This window comes from Cavia porcellus, unplaced genomic scaffold (assembly GCF_034190915.1).
Source record: "Cavia porcellus strain 051 isolate PalLab524CR breed Dunkin Hartley unplaced genomic scaffold, mCavPor4.1 scaffold_21, whole genome shotgun sequence".
In the NCBI taxonomy this organism is placed as follows: Eukaryota; Metazoa; Chordata; class Mammalia; order Rodentia; family Caviidae; genus Cavia; species Cavia porcellus.
The window spans coordinates 14,824,561-14,847,490 of NW_026947504.1; the positions used below are offsets into that span (position 1 = coordinate 14,824,561).

Genomic DNA, 22,930 nt, shown 5'->3' on the forward strand with positions numbered 1-22,930 from the left:
GCAGATAAGCAAGAAATAACTCCATTTCCATTTGGGCCCTGATCCTAGGAGCTATAGAACTCCAGGATGGAATACGTTGGCTGACTTTCTGAGTGCTGCAGGGACACCAGAGTACAGTGGAGTCAGAGGGTCAGGATTAACTTGATCTCTGCTTTCTTAGAGAAAACTAGAACTCCCACTTTGGCTCCTCGATTTCTGTGTCACTGAGAGCAATTGAGTTAAACAGTTTGAATCTTACTTGCTTCCTCTGTGAAATCAGAACAGTAATCACATCCTGCCTTTGTCCCGGGCTGACCGCGGGGCTAGGTGAGAAAGCACTCTGCAGTCTGCAGGGCTGTTCCAGTGCTGGTAGCTTTTGTCTGGAGCTGATTCCTCCCAGGCTCTGCCACGCAGAGCTGCTGTCCTCTCCCTGTTTTCTAGTCCTGTTCCTTCATCCCCTCTGTCAGATTTTCTTACACTACACATTACAACAGTATTCCAGTTCTGAGGCAGAGAACAAAACCACAGGAAAGTCACTGGATGGATTTTTCATCTCACAGCACTCCTTATTGCATGCAAACACACTAAGCTTTGAATGATGGTCTCACAGTGTCCATGGAAAGGACAAACGGGGGCCAATATCACAGTCTAATGGCTCAGAATGCTTGTTCAAGGAAAAGACAGTGCTGGGTGTAAGTCCCTTCTCTACCCAAACCTGAGGTTCCAGTCACAGTAAGTACTATAACTGTACTTGTGTCCCAAGGGCTGTTGGGAAAGCTTTTGAAAAGATTTATGTAAGTTCATTCAGCTAGCAGTCCTGAGCACCTGCTATGTGTCCGGCAGTTTCCTCATCTGTAAATCGGGGATGGCAGCAATGCTTGAATATGAGAATGAAGGTCAAAGGAGATAACTGCACTGAAACACTTAACATTCTGCACACAAACAAAATGTTCAAACATTAACACACACACACACACACACACACACACACTCACACACACACACATGCATACACTCATGAAGCAGATTCCATTATTGTCTCACTTAATAGATGAGGAGAAGAAAACATCCAGGCCTTCCTAACCAGCTCAGGGTCACTTGAGTGCTAAGTGTAAAAGCAAGATTATGACAGAATGAAGTGTGCCTGTTAGAGTGTGTGACAGACAGCAAACATTCAATAAGGTGTAGCTATTTATATTACCAGCCAAAGCACTTAGGACTCTGGTCTCCGCACAGTGGTCATTCTGTAAATGTCAGTGGGATTATTTGTCTTGCTGGAAAGATGAGTAATGGCCCACTGCCCAAACATTTCCACTCCTTAGTCCGTTGCCGGCAGCTGAACTGTCATTTTATTATTAGAGCTGGGGAACCAAGCTGCGAGTATAAATTCGTCTCGCCATTGTTCTGTCTTTCTCTTAAAGCCTGGGTCTTTGAACACACAGCCACCTTTATTTGTAATAAAACTGCTGTAGGATTTGTTTGCCCTCTAGATGTTTTTTGCTCTTTGGGGACAGCTGCTGACAGGTGGTGAAGGTTTGCTTTTGCTTTTGTGCAGGGACTGTAATTAACTGCCCCAAAAAGGAGGAGAGGGAAGGATAAAGCCAGCAGCGGGAAGGGCGAGGCTGTGTGCTTGTTCAAGAGGCCGGTGCCAGGGTCTTGTCAGAGGAGGGGAAAATTATACTCCGCTACTGGCTTAGACGCCAGTGCCAAGCCCTGGACAGGCAGCTTCCTACAGGCTTGAGAGTTACCCTTTTACAAGGCTTGAATGTGCTGAAAACTGTTGACAATGGGACACTTGGTGCTTCTCCTTCTTTGAATTTGTTTTCTGTCATGCAGCAATTCTTTATGGCCACCAGTTTCTAAATCAACAAGCTTCTTCCTATGAATGTAATTTATCATCCTGTTGTTATGAAAATTAAAGGGGACTGCCTGCCTTCAAATGCTATGCTTCCCACCAGGAAAATAAAAACGGTTTGTGGGTGGAAAGAGCTGGAAGGAATGTTTAAGTGGAGTGTGAGTATCCCTCCAACTGAATTTGCTGGACTGCTTCACAGAATTACAAGTTCTTGTCCTCAGCCATCTACTTTATCAGAATCCTTGGCTTGTGGACCCAGGCATCATGATTTTTCATAAGCTCCCCCTGGTTATTCTATGACACAGTTATGAAGAAACAGAATCAGTTAAATGAGTTGAAGATAGAGATGTTAATATACTTAAATTTGTCTTCAAGGAGAAAGACACGTAATTCTTACGATTTCTGAAAAATGCTTTTTTAAAAAAATAAAATGTTTTTTCTTTTTGCTCCATGAAAGCTAAGGAAGTTCTTTCCTAAACTTTACATTGAGGTTCATTTATTCAAGGTCAAGGCTCAGCTGAAACAGGAAGCCATAGGCTTTGGTGGCCCAAAGGCCATTAGTGATTATTGTTGAAATAAGGAGAAATAGATCTTGGAGAAATAAAAAATTTAATCGTGATATCAAAGAAAGAGGAGCAAAAAAGCTGTGGAATGAATGTATTGTTAGTTTGCGAGCTACCATATGCTGATCAAGAATGTTACTTTCTGTGGAGTTATGGAAACGAAGCAAGTTTATGTGGAAGAAACTGTCCCTGATTCCCAAAAGTATCTCATGCACGCTTTTATTTAAAGTATTTAAAAATGCTTTCCTAGCTGTGACTATACTTGATGCTTACAATTGTCTTGGTAAGACGTGTTACCAAATCCACTTAATCGATGAGATTCAGAGAAACAAAAAGGTTTTTATTAGCAATTAACTCAAGACCACAGAATATTAGAAAGTGTACTAATAATGAAAATTTTTGAGTTTTACCATGTGCCATGCAATTATTTAGCATCTGCTAACAACCTTCCCATTTAATCCTCCTAAGTACAATACTTAATGTACTTGTCTAATTTACAACTTAGCACAGTCCTACAGGATAATGGTTACTTTGACTGCTGAAGAACTTGGGGATGAGGAATAAACCACTTTAATTCATTTCTCTATTTATTTGGCAAGTAAATTCTGAGATTTTAAGCTCTAAAAATGCTAAGATTCTAAGTAAGCGAGGTCCTGCTTTCACAGAAATTACACTTGATTTGAGAAAGACAAGCACTAAACAAATACATGTGCATGAACTATATATATATGGGATAGACTATGGGAGAGCACTTTGCACTGGAAGAAGTGATCCGTTTTAGAAACTGTGGTCAGATGAGTGCTGCTTTAGTGGTCATCTGAAGGAGATGAGAGGCTAACTACAGAAGTACCAAGAACAAAGGCTGGACATATTTCTCCTGATCCAGCAAATTCCTGGAATAGCATGATCAAGAGATAGTAGTGGAAATGAGTCAAAGGGTATATTCTATAGTGATAGGGGGAATCCTTTAACTGAGTGGGGGGTGGAGACCTTCTGGAAGCTATTCAGTAATGCAGTGACATGATGTGATATATTGTATTATAGCCTCAAAGGCCTGCTCTGAATGCTGTGGCAGGGATAGTCCGCACAGAGGAAGAGTAGAATCTGTCGGAGGTGGTACACCTACGAAGTTCTGGGAAATCAAAATCATTGTCTCTATTCTTGTATCTAATTTCCTAGACCAGACTTCCTAAGGAGGCAGGTATCTGCTAAGTGAGCACACTTATCTCAGTTTCCGGACATGCTGTGCTCGTGCCAAGTACAAGAGAATCTCCCTGTGTACCGGGGTTGCCACCCCCGGCCCACTGGGCAGACCAGCAGGCCACGCTGGCTGTGGACGGAGTCGGGGCTGCTCTCAGGGCCAAGGCTGCAGGGAGCCTTCACTCACCTTGGACTTCTCTTGGTGCAGCTCTATCTGAATGTCTGTGAGCTTGGTCCTGAGGTCTTCGTTGGCAGCTTGGAGGGCGACAATGAGTGCCTCGGGCTTCTCGCCCTTATTTCGCCCTTTCTTGGACATTGTTTCTTTCTAAATGGAGTCTGTTGGTTTTTAATCCTTTCAAATGGGTGCCGCCATGTTACTGGTTCTTATCCTGGAGGGCGATGTTTCAGCATCTACTGCGTGGTGCTCCTTGGTAAGGTCTCCTCAGCTGCCCTGGAAGCCCTGAGAAGAGGCAGAGACAGCAGTGACTATGGGCTCTAGGAGAGCAGCCAGCCCGCTCTCAGCATGTGTGGTCTGCAAGGGCCTCTTCCAAGGCTCCCCTGCCTCCAGCGTCGCCTCTGAACTTGACACCAAATGTACAATGATTTGTTGTTTTCAGAAGCTTGGCCTCATCCTGTCAACACTCTGGTTGAAATTTAAAATGTTCACCATATACCTGCATCTGACATTGTGGAGCACTCTTTTTGCCTGAATCTGCCCACTTTTTACTCCTTACTTCCTGAACGTCACTCAGTGTACTCTGACCATAAGGAGCATAGTTGATAAAAATGTCCCCTGTGTGGCACTTCCTAATTCTCAGAGCTCCAATTTTAAGAAACCCAATGTATGTAGACAAGGTTGTGCAATGGCTCACCTGTGGAAAATGGGCATTGACCATAAAAATGGATTCTTGGCTTAACTGAGCTACTCATATAACCCTTTAGCTAAAATTACTAGAGGTCATTCCATGAGCTTGGTTAGTGCAGTGTGTTTAAATTTTTATAATTCAGGATTCTAAGACAGAGAAACAAATCCCTTTCTCTCTCCTTCTCAATCTGTCATCCTCATCACCATCATATTTCAGATAAGTTTAAAAATGCACATTAATTGTCTTATAGGTGCAGTGAAGGACCTCTCCTCTGCCTGGGGTTAGTAAGGGAGCCCTTTCCCCTCAAGAAGGGGACATTGACCTGGAACCTGAGGAGCGGACAGGATATTAGCAGACGGAAAAACAGGTAAAGCAACATGGGCAAGGAAAATGTCACATATTGAGACACAACAGAGAGCAGCCATAGTGACTATTTTGGGGGGAGGAAGTGAAAATCACCACATCCCAGATAAGGCTGATGGGCACTAATGTTGAAAAGGTTTCCTAGAACTGATAGCTGGGGACAGACCTAAAGTACAAGCTTAGAATTTTGTGGTGTGGCATGTGGGTGGGTGTCCTAACAGGGCAGCAATTTGCATGACTGTTTTGTTGGCAGAATGTGGGCAAGGATGGAAACAGGAAGAATAAATAGGAGGCCACCTGATTTGTCCAAGTGAAGGATGATGGAATAGAATGAGGAGGTCAGAAAACAGTGGATATAAGCCAGCAACCCCGATGAGAAAAGCCTGGTCAGGTACTGGAGAAAGTTTCCCATGTAGTGTTTCAGAAAATCGGGAGCTGTGTGTGCTGAGGAGCTTCAGTCTAGAACTAAGGTGAGCTCCCACTGGTCACCTCTGCTTTCCAGCAGCTGCTGCTTTCTTAAGGTATTTTTACTCAGCTGTGAGGACTGTGCTGGGATGCAGGGCAGTTGCCGTCCCTCACAAGCATTGCAAGTGTGGCCCAGCAGAATGAGGACAGAGAAAGAGAAGGAAAGTGGAAGGGTGGATCTGTCCATAACAGTCATGGACGATGCGATGCAGTGCTGGAGTTGACGTGAAAACTTGCTTTGCAAATCTTTCCTGGTCCTTAAAGTGCAGGGCAGGAAGACCTTGAGGAAGATATTCAGTTTAATATTGAAAAGCAAACATTTATTGAACATTTGTGTGACAAACAGCAATGGGCATAAAGATAAATAAGATGGTATTTAATAACAAGTAGTACTGGGTTTTTCTTTAATTTTCTTTCTTTTTTTGGATAGCTTTTCATTTTTTGATACTGAGGACCAAACCAGGTCTTCTAGCTTGATAGACGAGCATTCTACTACTGAGCTAAATCTCCAGCCCTGTTACTGGGTAAGTAAACTCACATATGTGTCTAACAAATTTCTCTTCCTTTGGCTTATCTTTAAATGTCACTGTTTCCCTGGGCTTCTCCAGCTGTTGCCCAATGACATCATCTGTGACTCCCAATTTTATATCCATAGCCTTCAGTGTCTTCCAAAGCCTAGACTCATAATGTAAATTACACTGCTTAATTATTAAACCGGCTTGAATATCTGATTAGCACCGCACACCTGATACAACTAATGCAAATGTCAGCGTCTCCAAAACCTGATTTTCCCTAGGTTTCCCCACATCATTAAATGATACTGTCAACAAGTACAGCTCTAGATGCAATCTTAGAAGTTCTTTCACGTTATTCTTTTTATATTTTATTCAATTTACTGTGAATCCTGTCTGTTTTAACTATAAAATAAACCTTTATTTTCAGCTAGTTTCCAGCTCTTAACATGCTGTTGGAACAGAGAAGAAAGAAGAGCTTAGGCAAAGCTTCATAGTTGCTTCACGGTCCCTTCCTATTTATGTGTCTTCTTGCAGAAAGAATGGGCTTTGCTAAACAGACAGGTGGGTCACATGGAAAGAGTTTGAGGAAAAAACTGCTGCCATAGATTCCTCTGGTATATTTAGAAATGGCTGTAAACAGCGAGAAGAGAGATTAGGGTCAGATTTCAAAGTTTCTTAAGTGACAGTCTGGGGAATTTGCACCTGACAGAATAGAAATGAGAAAACACAGATGCACTCAAATGATTAAATAATAATAATTATAATCATAGAAGGGACAGTGACAGGCTAATTACCAGGCATCAGTCATTGGACTAAATGGTTAACATACTGCAAGAAACTATTGAGTTCAGGCTTTCAGAATTAAAAGTCAACAATGAGTCCTTTTGAAAGGAGATATATCACCGGGCATGATGGCACACTCCTGTAATCCCAGTACTCGGGAGGCTGAGGCAGGAGGATTGTTAAAGGAGGTCAAGAATTAAAGAGCAAAGCATCACAATGGCAGTAAGTTATTTGAAAGATTACCTAGCTTATTGGTACACTGGTTCAGAAAAACCAACTTGTGAGTTTAAAACATACTACTACTACTAAACACTAATGGAGCCCAAAAGAAGAATCTATTTCCACACATGGACAAAGAACCAACTGGTCATCACCACCACAGAGTTCCACGCAGTAGGACTGAAGGTTTAAAGCAAAGGGAGCAAATTTCACATGACATCATCGTTTATGATGCTACTGATGATAATGCAGATGATAAAAATATCCCAGTTATTCCTGAAATGAGTGAGGATGTTATATCTGATCTCTCTCCAACTGCAACCACCCTGACGTTATCATCACTGAGGATGACAATGAGGACGAATCTGCACCTGTCATTCAGCGCGGTGAGCAGAGAGAATCAGCCAGAGAGTCCCCAAGGACTGGCAGTGAGGCAGCAGCTCTCTCATGTCCAGTGCTGTCCAGCTAAACGGGTCCTCTAGTCTGACCATGGAAGACCAAGTGATCACAATGGACTCCATTCTCAAGGACAACATTAACCTTCTTGGAAAGTTTGAGCTGTTGAACTACCTTGACAGTATTGACTGCAGCCTAGAGGACTTCCAGGCTATGCTGTCTGAGAGGTACAGCTTCTTCCTCGATTCTGAGAATAAATGACTGGAAGGTACCAAGAATAATGCTGCTCAGCTGGTTTCTGAAAAATAAAGAAAATCAAAGTCCAAACCAGACAAGCTGTTCGTCCAGCACATGGCCTTCCCTTGCTTGCCTTCCTCCACAGGAACCCTGCATCTGTTGTAGAGTTAGGAAAAACTACAGGACAGCAGCAGCTGTGTCCTCTGCAGAGGAACCTGTAGAAGTGGATGAGCTCCTGGACCCACAGCCAACCCAAGTCAGCTTGTGCCTCAGAGCCACTGGCTGAGGCGAAGCCAGTGAAGCCATCGTGTTCTGGTTCCGGGACTGGCTCCTGCACTGCTGAAGGTGATGTGACACTTTCAGGGAGTTAAATCTGGAGGACGTGGACTCGATGTGTAAATATTCATGAAAAATGATGAGCTATTTAAAATACCATTCGGTACTTTTTTGGGTAAATTTCTTTGTTTTGTTCTTATCCAATGCCGTGGAATAAAAACAAATTTCGCTTTTTACACTTTATCTTCTCTCAGAGCTTTTAGATGTTACTCAGATTCCCAGGTAGAGAGGACACATACATTATTGGCATATTTTCAGCTGTTCAAATACCAGTTTTTCTCCAGTTGTAGTAATCTGGATTTCACTTTTTTTTTAAACAAATGTGGCCAGTGACCCAGTTAAACTTTTATTGTTTAACTTGTTCCGTGCTCTGTGTTTGAGTGTAAGTCACTAAACGAATAACACTTCAAGCTTTTTGTGATTCCATTACCTTTATTAAATATTTCCCTTTGGCTTATTTTAAAGACTGGAAACATAAAGTGCCTGTATGTTGTAAAACTTTGATTTGACTCAATCTAAGGAAGTTCATTTATGATCAGAGAAGTTCATCCATGGCTCACAAAAAAGGCAGAGTCTACACAATGCAGTCTCTGGCTGCTTAGCCCCAGGTCCACAGGGAGCCCAGTGTGGGCGAGGCTTGGAGTCAGCCCACTCATATAGGTGGACTTGTTTTAATTGAAAATTTCTGGTTTGTGTTTTTTTGAACCATACTATTTACTAAAATAAATATAATGAATGTTGAGTACTAAAAAACAAAACTTCAGGAAGAAAATCATTTAGACAAATCAAAGTAACTTGCCCGGGTTAGCCAAGTTGGTAGGCGACAAGACTCAAACTCAAATCCAGGCAGTTTGGGACTTGAGTTCTTATTCCCTGGGCTGTACAATGTCGTGGGCTGCAGTTTAAAAAGTGTGTGTGTTTGCATTATTGAAGATGAGTTAGTAGACTAGAAAAAGTTAGGTAGACTTCCCCAGTGATCCATGTGAGGGATAACACGGCTCTAGAGATAAGCCAGGAGGCAGCAACTTGGGCAGGTGGAGACATCGATGGAATATCTTATTTTTACTGGTTTGAACATTTCTCTGTCCCATCAAAGATAACGAGTTAGTAGGTGCCAACTCACTGGAATTGCTCACAGGCAAAATATGTAAAGCATCAATACAACATATACAGTTTGGATTTTAATTTATAACCATTTTTGAAGAATGTAATATTATATGATTAACGTCTGGTATTTTTTGGTTTGTGAACTACCATGAACTCAGTCGCCTAAAGGTTAAGGAAAGGAAAGGGTGAAAAATTAGATACATTTTTAGGAAGGAGAAAGCACTTGTGATCTATACTTCAAGGTAGACAACTCCATCACAAAGGTCCTAGGTACCCCTTGATGGAGGAGAACGTTCCCCAGTGGTCTCCAGTTGTGGTGGGTGTCTAGCTATGTCATGATTTTCACTTTTTAATTTTACTACAACTTTTTTTTTTGTTTTAATGCGTAGTTTTTCTTTACTTCATATTGGATGGCTTTTGAAAAATAAAACTCATACACAATGAAATTCACGCTTTTCAAAGTATATGGACCAGTGATTTTTGTATATTCGCAAGGTCTTATAACAACCACCACAATTAATTTTAGAGAATTCAACACCTCAGAAGGAAAACCTCTATGTCTTTGGAGTTATTTTTTAGTCCTCACCAAATTCTCTCAGCCCTAGCCTAATGTTAATCTACTTTTTGTCATTCTAGGTTGTCTATTCTGGGCATTTTATATAAAGTCATGCAGTATTTTTTGGTGACGTTTCTTCTTTTTTAGCATAATGTTTTCAAGATTAAACCACGTTGTTACATGTATTACACTCCATGAATAAACTGCATTTTGCTTCTACACTTATCATCTGATAGGCCCTTGTGCTGCCTTTGCATAAGTGGCTTAAGGTCAGGCTTTTATAGAAGCTGCCTGTGTAAAGAGGGACATCAGCTCCCTAGGGGCTGTGTGCAAGAGCACAAAGGAGAGTCCTTGAAGGGTCAGTGCACACACGTGATATGTTTCCAGACAGTCCTTGCCATTGATGATGCCCAGTGCAGCATATGATCTGGAGGAGGTCTAGAAGCCTTGCTCATCTAAGAACTGATTTCTGTGGGAAATTTATAACATTAAATCACTTGAAATGATTTTAGGTGAGCTCTCAGTCTCCTCACAGCTCTATGATCAAACCCTGGTCACATTGTGAAGTAAAAGATGTGAATTTTACCTCGCCCTTCTCACCTTATCCTAATCTTCATCCCATAGAAACAGAGACTATTTCTTTGTTGTTGCATCTTTTATAAAGATATTTGACAATTTAGAGACAGACTATTGATTTTTTTTGCATTTAAAAATGAGTTTTTGCTTCAGAGAAAATAGTATTGCAAGAATAGATTATTAGTGGAAGAATTATAGATATCTATTGAGGAAGAAATATACAATACCTTTTTAAGGCTCCCCAAATTTTTATACCACAATCTACTGGGGTGCTTTAGTGACCTGGAGCCCCACCTCTGGAGACTCTGATGTGGTGACTTCTAGGAGATTATGATTTGACGATTTCCGGTTAAGTGTATGGGCTATGGATTCAGGCAGACCTAAATTTAAATCCTACCTCTGGAAGGAGCTATTTAATTCCCTATGCCTCAATGTTTCCTACCGTCAAAATGGAGTGAGAGGGACAGGGCTATATGGCATTGGACTGTTTGACAATTAATGAATATAGGTGACACTCTTCATTAATGTACAGCACATGAGAATTTTCTGCTGGGTGCTTTCCATTTGTGCCATTAGCCAAGGTGGAGGAAATGAGCTAGCCTACAAGAGAGTTTTCAAGATGCTTAAATTGGGTAAAAGTTTTAAGGGATGTGTAAAAATAATACATTGCTTAGTGTAGAATGTATGCCTGTAATTGCAGCACTCAGGAAACTAAGTCAGGAGGATCACCGAAAATTTGAAATCAACCTAGGCTACAGAGTGGGTTCAAGGCCAGCATAGACTGTATAACTAAGCCTTATCTCATAAATAAATTACAATTCCAGTTCCAGGCTTATTGAAAACCTCATATATTAGAAAGCCCTTCTTATTTTTGGTTCTCTACAGATTTATTTAGGCATTGGCAATAAAACCTCTTCATAGTTAGAAAAACTGCCAAGAGAAGGGAGTGAGACAGTCATGATCCAATTGACCTTTTCCCATCCCTAAGTTTTCTTGTTGATTATAACTTCTGGAGCCCACAAGTAGGCTACCATATTTGAAATTATCCCGGGGTAACCTTCTCCCAGGGATATCCCTTTTTTTAAAAAAAATCTTCTTTTTTTTTTTAATTTTGAAGAGAATAAAAACAAATAAAATAGAACAGAATAGATTCAGTCAAAACAAGACAATGAATTTGATATAGTACTTCAAAACATGATAAAAGAAAGTCAATAATGGCTACCATAATGCCTCTTGAAATCTTCAAAGTAGCTGTCTATACTATCAGACATAATAAAATCAAACAAAACAAAATAGAATAAAATCAATCAAAACAGAACAATGAAAGCAATATAGGGCTTCAAAACAAGATAATAGGAAATCAATAATGATTACCATAATATATTTTCTTATCTTTGAAACATCTGCCAATGCCATCAAATTTAATAAAATCAAACAAAACAACAATGAAATCAATACACGGCTTCCTTCCCTTTTTAGACATTTCCTCTCCTTTCATTTTCACAATATCTGTTGGGCATTTTGGATCCCACTTACTCCTTTAGTTTTTTATATTAGGGAGACAACATGATGTTCACCCATGTGACTCTGAACTATTTCACCCATGAGCATGATTTCAAGTTGCATCCATTTACCTACAAGAGCTACAAGGTTCTCTTACTTTATAGCTGAGTACCTTTCCATTGTATAAAAAATGCCATATATGAAAGCCTAGTCTGGGAACCAGTGCCATGCACAGGCTGCTACTGGACCAGGAACAGCTAGACCCAAGCCTCTCCCTGTGAGTCAGCACCATTTGTGGACTGGGGAGAAGAAAACAAAGGCGCACCAACAAACAAACCCAATGTGGGAACCAGCATCATATGTGGGCTACCACTGGACCAGGAACTAGCCCCAAGCTTCTCCCACTCGTGCACTTGGGGGAGACAGAATAAAACTATACCAGCAAATGAGCCCAGTCTGGGAGCCAACATCATGTGTGGAAACTTGGAAAATCCAGACCTAGCCCCTTCTGGCATGTGGGCTGGAAATACAAGAAGTACCAATCCCCCCTACCCTGCCACACACACCCTGTAAGCCACTGGCTGATCCAGAGAAACACAGGCTGTGAGGATAGCTATTGTAGTGAAATGCAATTGTATGCCTGTGGAGTTTTGGTGTTTTACTAACATTGCAGGTCTAGGGCCAGTGGTTTGATCATAGGTTCAGAGGATAGCGGTACACAGTGTGACATCTAGGGGGATCTCCTTCTGAGGGTTGCAGCCATTGTTGATTACCTATGGTCTTGCTTTGAAGTCCTGTATTGTTTCCATTGTTTTATTGGGTTGAGTTTTATTCTCTTTTGTTTTGATTATGTTAAATCTGATGGCAGGAGCAGCTATTTCAAAAATAGATATATTATGGTAGCAATTTTGGATTTACATAGGCTTGTTTTGAAATCATTTATTGCATTCATTATTTTGTTTTTAGTGTTTCTATTCTATTCTGTTCTGCTTGATTTTTATTATGTCTGAAGTTATCTGTAGCTATTTTGAAGACCAAAAGGCATTATGGTAACTACTGTTGATTTTGTAATGTCTGAAGTGCTGTATCTTTTCCACTGTTTTTTATTGGTTTTATTCTGTCTTATCCTCTTTAAAATAAAAAAAAAACATAAAAATGTCATATCTTTTCTTATCCATTGTTCAGTTGATGAGCAAACTACCCCACAGTTTTCTGGTTTCCTGTTACATACAACATTGTTTTCTCTCCTTTGAATTTCTTTTTTAGTTAAATGTGTTTCTTGTATAAAGTGTTTTAATGGATCCTGTCTCCTGATCCATTCTATGTTTTTTTAATTGGTGAATCAAGGCCATCTATATTAGTGGTTATGTCCACCATGCAATTGCTTTTCTCTGCCTTGCTATTTTCCTACCATTGGCTGCCTACTTTTCCCCTCCATTAAGTTGATTTCCCTGCTTGACAATTCCCCTCTGCTCCTGGAACTGCGGTAATTTTTAACTCTTTCTAAACTGTCCTTCGGTATACTTTGTAGGGTTGGTTTGGAGGCCATGAATCCCTTCAGTTGTTCTTTGTCATGGAAGTATCTTGTTTCTCCATTAATTTTCAAAGATAGTTTTGCAAGATACATCAGTCTGGGTTGAAAGTTGTTTTCTTTCAGGATTTGAAATACTTCAACCTCTTTCTGACTTGATGGTTTGTACTGAGAAGTCTGTTGTGATTCTGATGGGTTTTCCTTTATAGGTGATCTGTTTCTTTCTCTAACAGCATTTAATATTCTGCTCTTGTGCTAAATTTCTGGGATCTTTGTCATCATATTTCTGGGTATAGATTTATTTTGGTCATGCCTCGCTGGAGTCCACATGCCTCACTTATCTGTATGTTAGGTCCTTTTGGGGAAGTTTTCTGCTGTTTTATTTCTGTAAACAGACTTTTAATGTCATTTGTGTTGACACCCTTTTTTTGCTGACATCTATTATTCTTAAATTATTTTTCTTTGCATTGTCTTGCAACTGTTGAATTATTATTTCCTGTTTTATTGTTGTTTTTAAGAGATCTTTCCTTTTGTAATCACTAGCTTCAAATCTGTCTTCAATGCCTTAAAGTTTATCTTCAGTTTCTTTCAAGTGATTTTTCCAGCTTTCAATGGATTATTAACTTCCTGGATATCTCTTTGAATGTGTGTCATGCATTCTAAATTTTCTTATATTGTTCATTCAAGGTTTCCCTTATTTTCCTATGCGCCTCTATTTTTTATCTATGTCTTCTTTAAAGATGCTCAGCAATTCTTTTATTATGCTTTTCATTTCTTCTTTTACCTCAGATAATATTTCTGTTCTAATTTCTTTTATAGTCTCATGAAGTTGTCTCTTTACTTCATCTGCCCTCACTTCAGAAACTTCAAGTGTGCAATTCCCAGGCTCTTCTGTGTTCACACCTCCTAGAGTTGCTCTGCATGAGTTGGAGAAAAGAGACCGCCCTTTGCTTCTTTGTCTTGACATTTTATTAGGTTCTTTAGAAAAAGTGGGTAGTGGGGTCCCAGGAATTTCCATGTGGCTACAATTTCTCCAGAGCATGACTGGCCGGTTCTCCTGGTCAGCTCTGGCTATGAATACCAGTGGTGGCCATCGGGTGCACTGGTGTGGGGTTGGTTGCTGCTTTTCCCAGCTTGTGCTGGCTACTGCTGGGAAGCATCCTCGGTAGCTGCTGGTGTGTGCACAGGGGCAGGGTTGGCCACTGCTTCCTCCACCAAGCTGGTTACCAGGACGAAGCATTCCAGATGGCGGCTCACCCTTTTATATCTTTCAAGTTTAGGGAAACTTCAGAATCTATTCTTTATAATTTTCATAATATTCTTTATAATTCTAATAATTTCCAAATTCAAAAGTTTGTATTCAGGATTCTTATTCTTTTTCAAGTTGATGAAACTTGATGCAGTGGTACTGTACAACATTTTGTTTTGGAATGTATATTCACCATGGAATGGATAAATGAAGCTAATTCACAAACATATTACCTTACAGACTCACTTTACTGTGTTAAGTACATGTCAAGTCTACTCTCTCAGCAATTTTCAAGTATATAATACATTGCTCTTAACTGTGTTCCAGGATATGTAACAGACCCCCAGAACTTCATCTAACTGGATTTTTTTTTTTTTTTTTTTTTTTTTTTTTTTTTTACTTTTTGACAAATATCTTCCATTCCCACCCACACATACACCCCAGCCTATGGTAATCACCACTCTCCTCCCTGCTTCTATGAGTTTAACATTTAGACTTCTTGTGGAAGTAACATACAGAATTTGGCTTTCCATGCTTCACCTACTTAATTTAAAATAATGCCCTGCATGTTCATCTGTGCTATTGGAAATGATAAGATGTTCTTACTGTTAAGGGTCAAATAATTCATTTTGTACATACACCACATTTCCTTCCTCTTTCTCTCCTATTGCTTCTCCAGCCTGCCCTTTTGTTCTGGAAAATAGTGCTTCCTGAGTTACAAAACTTTTGGCAAATGAATGCAGTACTCTTTAATTAATAAATTAATATTTCTGTTAGAGTCATATATTATTTTAGTGATAATGTTCACTCCATAAAGCATATAAATGCCAAGTCAAAACATTGTAGTTTTTAGCAGAACAAGTTATTTTATACAAATTAATGTCTTTAAAACTATACAAGTCTTTTTTTCAAGTGAGTTCTCTTTTTGTGTACTGTCTACAGCAGCAAAGAAACTATTTGTTATATCACATTTTCTTTAATCATTGACCTGAGAATGAACACTTGGGTTGCTTCCATATCTTGGCTATTGTCAATAATAGTATTATTATTATTTTTTAGTGACACACATTTCAAGAACAAAATTAAGAAATTAGCAAAACATAGTGAATCAGTTATAAATATTTAAATAAGATGAATCTATGCCATTGACCTTAGTTTATAAATTAGTTGCACTGTCTGTTCAGGAAAGTAAAAATATCCCAGAATTTCTAATATTTTGATGTTCAACTGCATTTGTCAATGCAGAATGATACATGAATTTGCATGTCATCCTTGCACAGGGCCCATGAATATCTTCTATGTACTGTTCCAGTTTATAATATTGCTGTCTAAATGAGTAACAACTACACTTACCCCATAATTATTTTGTCAGAAATATGGGCATATATTTGGGGTCAAGAAATTATGCCACTATTTACTGAAATTGGATTTTTTTTTGTAGATGGCAAAAATATCATTTAGTGGCTTCCAGCCTGTCAGAGGAAACAAGTGTCTGCAAAGAGAAAACAAATTCTAGAAAGCATGAACAGTAACAACTGAGAAAGTGTCCTGGAGTGAAAAAATTGGCATATGATCTGACCCTCAGAGACACTAACTGTTTTATCAGACCGCATGCAATGCTAAGCACAACTCTTTGAGCTTTTCCAGCTCAGCCTTTCTGATGTTCTGTTTTATTGTTTTTCAGAAAGGAAAATTAGGTACTGGAGAAGTTAAATAACTTGGAAAGTACTACCGTTATAAAATGGCAGAGCTACAACTCAAATGCACATCTGTGCATTTTTTGAAGCTTCTTCACGACAATAATACTTTCCTAAAGAGACAGCAGGATTTATATCTGGTTGCTGCCAGTGAGCTCCTGATATGGCTCAGGATGAAAGCATCAGCTGGGGGCCTAGAGAAACAGCATAGCAGAAAGTGGGCATCAAGAGCTTGGAATCTGAAACCAGAAAGGCTGACTTGGAATTCAATTTCCCAACTGTATGTCCTTGAGAAGTTACTTAAACTCTAAACCTCTGTTCCCTCCCTGTAAAATGAGGACATGTATGTATTGCCAATGCTGAGCTCTTTTAAGGATAAATGAGTTAATTTGTTCAGTGATTAGCAAATTATTATTATTAATATTGTCATAGACTTTTAAGGATATAACCATCCACTAAACACCAGTGAAACAGAAAGGATGGGGAAAAAAACATTTATCACCTCTTTGTATTGAAAAGACAGGGCAGAGATCCTTGAAAAGGGAAAAAAAAATTATGCTTCTGCTTCTGGGGAAATGGGACCTGCATTGACAGGACTGGTATTCCCAGGGCTCAAGGCTTTGCAGCTGGGCCTGCCCTGAGCTATACAATGAATAAAATCTTATTAATCTAAGGGTTTACAATAAAGCCATTGTCATTGAGTTATGACTTGAAAGCAACTGTTGTATAAAGAGTCTGGATTTCACATCCAGAAAGCTAAGTTTCAACAGTTTCCCATAATGAATATTTTGAAAGTTTGACTGAGCCTTCTTTTCCAAAGAGGATGCTTTTGAGCATCGTGTTGTTGGTGTTTGAAATGTGTGAAATAAACTTGCACAATTTATCCATGGCGACCTACAGAGACATGCTGTCCCCTTTTAAGCCCTTCTCTAAGAAAGAAAAATGTCTCACTGTACATTCATCAACTTTACACAGAAATTTTATAGGAAAGTGAGAGGTTACTGTGTAAGCCCGTCTTGCCCTCGACTGCTAGTTTCTCTCTATATAGGGGATGTGGTGGTGGGGCTAGTGGGTGAAAAGGCTTTTAAAAATCACTGTACATCTGCTAGCAAAAAATAATCTGAAATGCTGACATTCAACACAGAAGTGACTGTGTATCTTTAAGACTGTAAGATGCAAGCTTTTGCATCTCCGTTATGTTTGTTTATCTTTCTCCTAGTCTTCCACCAAATTATCCTCTTTTTACATAATTGTTATTATTATTACAAAATTTTTAATGTTAACATATTGTTTTTCACATGAAGAGTGCTATGAAAATACAACCAAAAAATAGAAAATTATTACCCCATCAGTTTTAAAACTTCATATAATTCATAGTCTAGAGTTGGAAAGGGCTCTTAATACATATACAAGAGATAGGTAGCCTCTTTAAAAGGAATATCAGGTAGGCTGTTTGGAAATGATATTTAGTTGAGATTTGAAGCAAGTGGCACTCATCCAGAAGTGATCTACTATGCAAACCTTAACTTTGCTCATGTAAATCTTCAATTACCCTCTTTCTTCTTCAACCCCCCGGAGAAATCCCTTCTACCAATCTTTTAAATTGAGATAAAAGGTTACTTAACATTATTTTCCTTCATGTATTTCTACCATACCTAGGTAGAATAAATTATGCCCTAATCTGATTTCAACATTCAGTTTGAAGATACTTTTTCCAGCATTTACCACGTATACATTACTCTGTTCACTCATTAATTTGTAAGTCATCATGAAGCACTTGACAGAGGACATGTCTGTGCTAAGCAAGACAGCATTCCTGCCCTTCCCAAAGGAAGGATTAGAAATTCAATACATTGCACAGAGGTGAGGAATTGAGAATCCTAAGAATCTTGATGTGTCAGAAAAAAGTCCTTGGAAAAGTGCTATATAATGAACTGGAATATGAGGAATCTGTCAGCAAGTGATGTGGGTGGTAAACAACATTCTAGTCTGAAGAAGTATGACTATAAAAGGTTACAGGTAAAATCAAACATGATCTAGAGAAAAAGAGTGTCAAGACTTTCATGATGGGAATGGAAAAAGAGCATGAAACGAGCTTGGGAAGTAGTGGCCAGATGGTAGAGGACAAGCTAACCTTTGTTAAGTGTATGATAAGGCTCATCCACATGGTGATGTGTAATCACTAGAGAGTTTTATAGAGAGAAGAATGATTGGATGACATTTTGATTAGTAAAGGTCTTCTGGCAATAGGTGATAGAGTAGAAAAAAGGATTAAACCAAGATGTGGAAAGAACAGTGGGGAGAATGGGGCCATAAGCTGTGCATGTCATTGTTACTCTTCAGGTGACTGAGTCCCACTTAAGGGTAAAACTATTTGTTACAGTGGAGGTATTGAATCCCCTCACTATATAACTGTGTTGATGTTTTTCCGATCTTTTGCATCCACATCCAGTAGTGTTTGCTTTATGGAGGTGAGTGTGCTGTTGTTCAGGATAAATATATTTGTAATTGTATTTCCTCCTGAATTGTTCACTTTACCAATATATAGTGATTTTTTTTTTTTTTTTTTTTTGCCTCTTCTGATCAGTTTAGGGTTGAAGTTCACTGTGTTTGAAAATTGTATGGCCACACCTGCTTGTGTTGTGGCTCCTGTTGCATGGGATATTGCTTTCCATTCTTTGATTTTAGTCTATGAATGAATTTCATTTGATCTAGCTATTCCTCTTCTAGTGCCTTCCCAAAAGTGCTAAACGATATTATAAAAATACTTACAGACTCTTGTTTATAACAGCTTAATTCATAATAGCTGAACCTTAAAAGTGGCCCCATTTCCATCAGGAGAGTGGATAAAGAAAATGTGATATTCATACACAATGGTGTACTATTCTTCCATAAAGGAAGATAAACTGTAGTCATCAGAAAAATGGGTGCTTCATGAGATTATAATGTTAAGTGTAATAAACCAGACACATATGGTTAAATATCACATGGCTCCCTTTACATGAGAAATTTAAAACATAAATAAAGAGCAAAGTGAAACCTAGATTAATAGGAAAAAGAGAGAAAGGTTTCTTTTTTTCAAAAAGGAAGGGGACCCAGAGATGGAATAAGGGGGTGGGGAGAAAGGTGGGAGGGAATGAAACGAAAAAAAGGATTAAGATGCGTTATCTGCAAGTACCAACTTCTCATGAGAAATTTAATCATTATGTACTGCACATATGTATCAATAAACACTGAAGAAAACCTAAGATTTTCTAGGGAAAAAGGAGTAAAACTGTGTCTTATTCACCTTGCCGTACCTGCAATGACTAGGAAACAGTTCAGTTTAACTAACACTGATCCCAACTGAAGGAAAACTCTAAAACCTAAGAACAGATTTCACAATTTCTTCAAATATTATTGTAACAAGATTTATTTTGTAAATTTCTTTTACATTGTTGAAGTCCTTACATACCTGTTTTGATTTTGGGTGAAAGTTAAATCATGATGCAAGAGGTAGTTAAATAATAAAACTAAATGAACTTTTAAAGGCACACTAAGGTTCTTCAATTCTCTTCTATCCATCATAGTTCAGAGTTTAATTTCACTCTGTGGCATTGACCAAGTCATCTTGTACTGCTGCTTTTTAAATTTTTTTTAGAAGGCTTTTAAGGATGAATTTACTACAGCTAAATCTCTTGTGGCATATATACTTATTGCATTGACTCTTCTGTCTGGATCCATAGCACCTTACAGCAGCTGTGGAATGATGAAAATCAGCTTCATTGGATGTGAGGAAGAACTTCAAACAAAGCAGAAAATACCTATGTGCTCAAGGTCAGATGATGCAAGGGTCATGCATCAAAGTACCTGCCTAATGCAGGAGCCAACTGCTTAAAAAGTCAAGGAAAAAAACACTCACATTTTGGAAGGGAAAGACTCCAAAGAATTGTATTTATAACTGACGGCATACTTTTTTATTTTAAGTGAAATGGATATAACCTATTCTGTTGTTTCCTAGGTAACTTTTTTCAAAGCAATTGCATTAAAAATTATCACAAAGACACTTTTGCAAAGTGTCAATTATGAGAAGAAATTTCTATATACAGGAGATAGATAATATGAATGTTACTTTTAAAAAATCATAATAATTAAGGATTTACATTTATTAATGTTACTTAGATAAAAACATGCAATGTTTAGATAAACTATATAATTTTATTATAAAAATTGCATTTTGTTGTTCATACTTAACCTAAGTGTAACTGGTTATCAATATTTCTTCTATCATCTTGTAGAATGACATACTAATACATTACAGAGCAATGTAGATCATTTAAAAAATATTTGGGATGCTGTGTTGATTTGTATCTCAAAGTTCAATGTTTAACTCCATTTTTGTCCAACTGATGAAATCTTGGAAGCAAGATGTGAAATTTATTAATAGAAGGTAATAAATAGGGTCAGTTTTCCTTATTGCTACTTACTTCCTTGGAAAATCATTTCAACAATCGGATCAACAACTATCTCTTTTAAAGTATAATTAGGTGCAAGGCATTATGTTATCTTTGAAGGTAATACAATATGTATAAGCAAATGAACCTGTGCATGTAAATGCCAAAAGAGTGGATACACACACACACACACACACACACACACACACACACACACACGACAGAGACAGAGAGAGAAAGAGATGGACAGACAGACAGGCAGACAGCCAATGACTCACAAGGCCAAGATTGTGTTCATTTGTCTCCTGTCTCCTTATTGAATATCAGTACTTAGTACAGTGCTGAGCATGAATTATATTTGAATATAATTTCTATACTCTGCATAGAAATGAATTTCAGTATTATATAAATAAATGGATATTTTAACAAAAATTGAAGGTGTATGGCTAAGGTTGGGACATGAGGATAAATAGAAGGGATTAACTACAGGCAGGAAGTAAAGACAGGAGAAAATACATGTGAGAAATAAATTATAGTTCATTATGTTTGCTATGAAAGATTCAGTCTAGGGCACCAACAGATGTGCAATTAGGAAAATACGTGAGGTTAAATGATGCATGTCTTGACTGCTGAGATACTGAATTTGCATTCCATTTAATAGTTACTAGGAATCTGATAAGCCATTTAAGAAGAGGTAAATTGCTGTTTGCTTTTCAGGAAAATTATTTTAGAAGTTATGTATATGGAAGAATGGAATAGAAAGAAACTCGGCTAAATAAGCATGCACTGCCAATGTTCAAATATGAGAGCAACATTTGGACTACGGTGGAAAAGGCAAAGTGCTTGTCTCTTCCCTAAGGTTAAAGAACTCTGATCCATTCTCACCACCGTCATGTTCCACGCTATGAGCCAGCATCTTTATGCGGCCCTTATCAGGCAATGCAGTAACTTATGTGCATCCTCCCACTTTGGATTTTTTAAAAAGACTCTCCTTTTATAGAGGGAAGAATGAAGCTGATAGGAGGTGATTCCCTTACTACAAGTCACACAGCTCCATCAGTGGTGTAATCGGGATGTAATCGGGATTTTCTCTAGCTGGTCTGGAATGAGGAAAAAGACCATATACTGTGCAAACTGTTGGGGTAGGGTGGTATGGAAAAAAGGTTGAAAACGACACATAATTATCATGGATAGGACACTGGCAGTGTGTGGGTAGGAGCAGTAAACTCAGAGAGATGAAGAGTCAGCCTTGTGCTTAGCAATGGGATGAACTAATATTTGTAGGGCGCTTGACATTGACCAGGCACTCTATGAAATGGTATATATTCATTTTCGTGTTTAACCCACATTGTAAGTACTGTATCCAGGGAAAAAGTCAAAGAAGAAATATGGATTGTGCAAAATTGTGTAGATGGAAACAGCAAAGTCAGAATATTACATGCACAACCTTACTCCAGAGCCTACAAATCCAGTTGTACCAGAAATATTCCTATTTTTAGAGGAATCACATTTGAGTGCTTCCATTTCATTATTGGTAGTCCCACCTGTTCAGATTTTGTTCCACACCTTATTTAAAATCAGTTTCTAAGCACTGCATAAAATAAATTTCAGCATAATATGATTTAGGACATTTAAAGGGGAACAGAACATGTGCATGCATGTATAGAGACAGGTGCTTGAATAGCAATAGCTTTTCCAAATAGCAATGAGGTTTTTACTCCTACTCGGAAGATTTCTATGGCTTCTACAGTCTGAACAAAATAATGTTTCTGGAAAGAAATAGGAAGGCACAGGAGAATTAACAGGAAAGAAGCAAAAAAACTTAAGGGTATGTGACTGGTTTAAGCCAAGTGTAAGGGTAGCACCCAAAGGCTGTGACATCACCTAAGGAGTCTGGAAGTAGTGTAAGCACAGAGACCTTGTTCCCAAATTGTCTTCTGAGAAGAGAACTAGTTATTAGCAACAGCAAGTCGCAGAACAAAGATCCCTCTGCAAACCTAACTTAAGTGAACTGGGCCCGAACAAACCTCAGCGTATACGCAGCCCCTCCTAATAAACATAGTCATGAAGTCAACTAGGTTGAAACACAACAGGTCCTTTTTTGGAAAGCACTGGAGGCACTATTTTCTATCAAACCTATCTTCTTAGGCAAGCCTCCCTGCCTGCCAGCCTCCTTCCATACATAACTCATGAGCTCAAAGGTACAGATCACTCAGGGTAATAAACTGCATTTCCTGTAATAGTCACTTTTCGCTTCAATATCCCTGTTTGCTTTGGTTCTAGGGAGCACAGGTTTTCCAGGGTCCATTCTCCACTTCACACTCAGCACACAAAAATAAATGATGTACAAAAAAAAAATATACACGACTGGAGCCACAAATGCAGTTTTCATTGGTCAGAATAATGTGTTTCTTAAAACCACAAAATCTTAATGTTGCTTTTACAAAATCCGGACTACAGGAGGCAGGTGTGTGATTCACCACTTTGCTAACCATGGTGTT

General features: G+C 38.7%; 1 protein-coding gene, 1 non-coding gene and 1 pseudogene across 5 annotated transcripts in view; 1 reads left to right on the plus strand and 2 right to left on the minus strand.

Annotated features, from left to right (window-relative positions):
• Jakmip2 (janus kinase and microtubule interacting protein 2) overlaps positions 1-22,930 on the minus strand; it is a 163,088-nt gene that overhangs the window by 53,161 nt on the left and 86,997 nt on the right. For all 4 annotated transcript variants that reach the window (XM_063232330.1, XM_063232329.1, XM_005006979.4 and 1 more), the window contains exon 2: positions 3,785-4,057. In XM_063232330.1, the coding sequence (XP_063088400.1) occupies positions 3,785-3,913 (129 nt within the window). In that variant the 5' untranslated portion in view covers positions 3,914-4,057. The remainder of the gene's footprint in view (positions 1-3,784; positions 4,058-22,930) is intronic.
• LOC100732422 (heat shock factor protein 2-like) lies at positions 4,086-7,727 on the plus strand (annotated as a pseudogene).
• LOC111753790 (U6 spliceosomal RNA) lies at positions 15,535-15,643 on the minus strand. Its single transcript, XR_002788575.1, has one exon. It is a non-coding gene; the product is annotated as a U6 spliceosomal RNA (small nuclear RNA).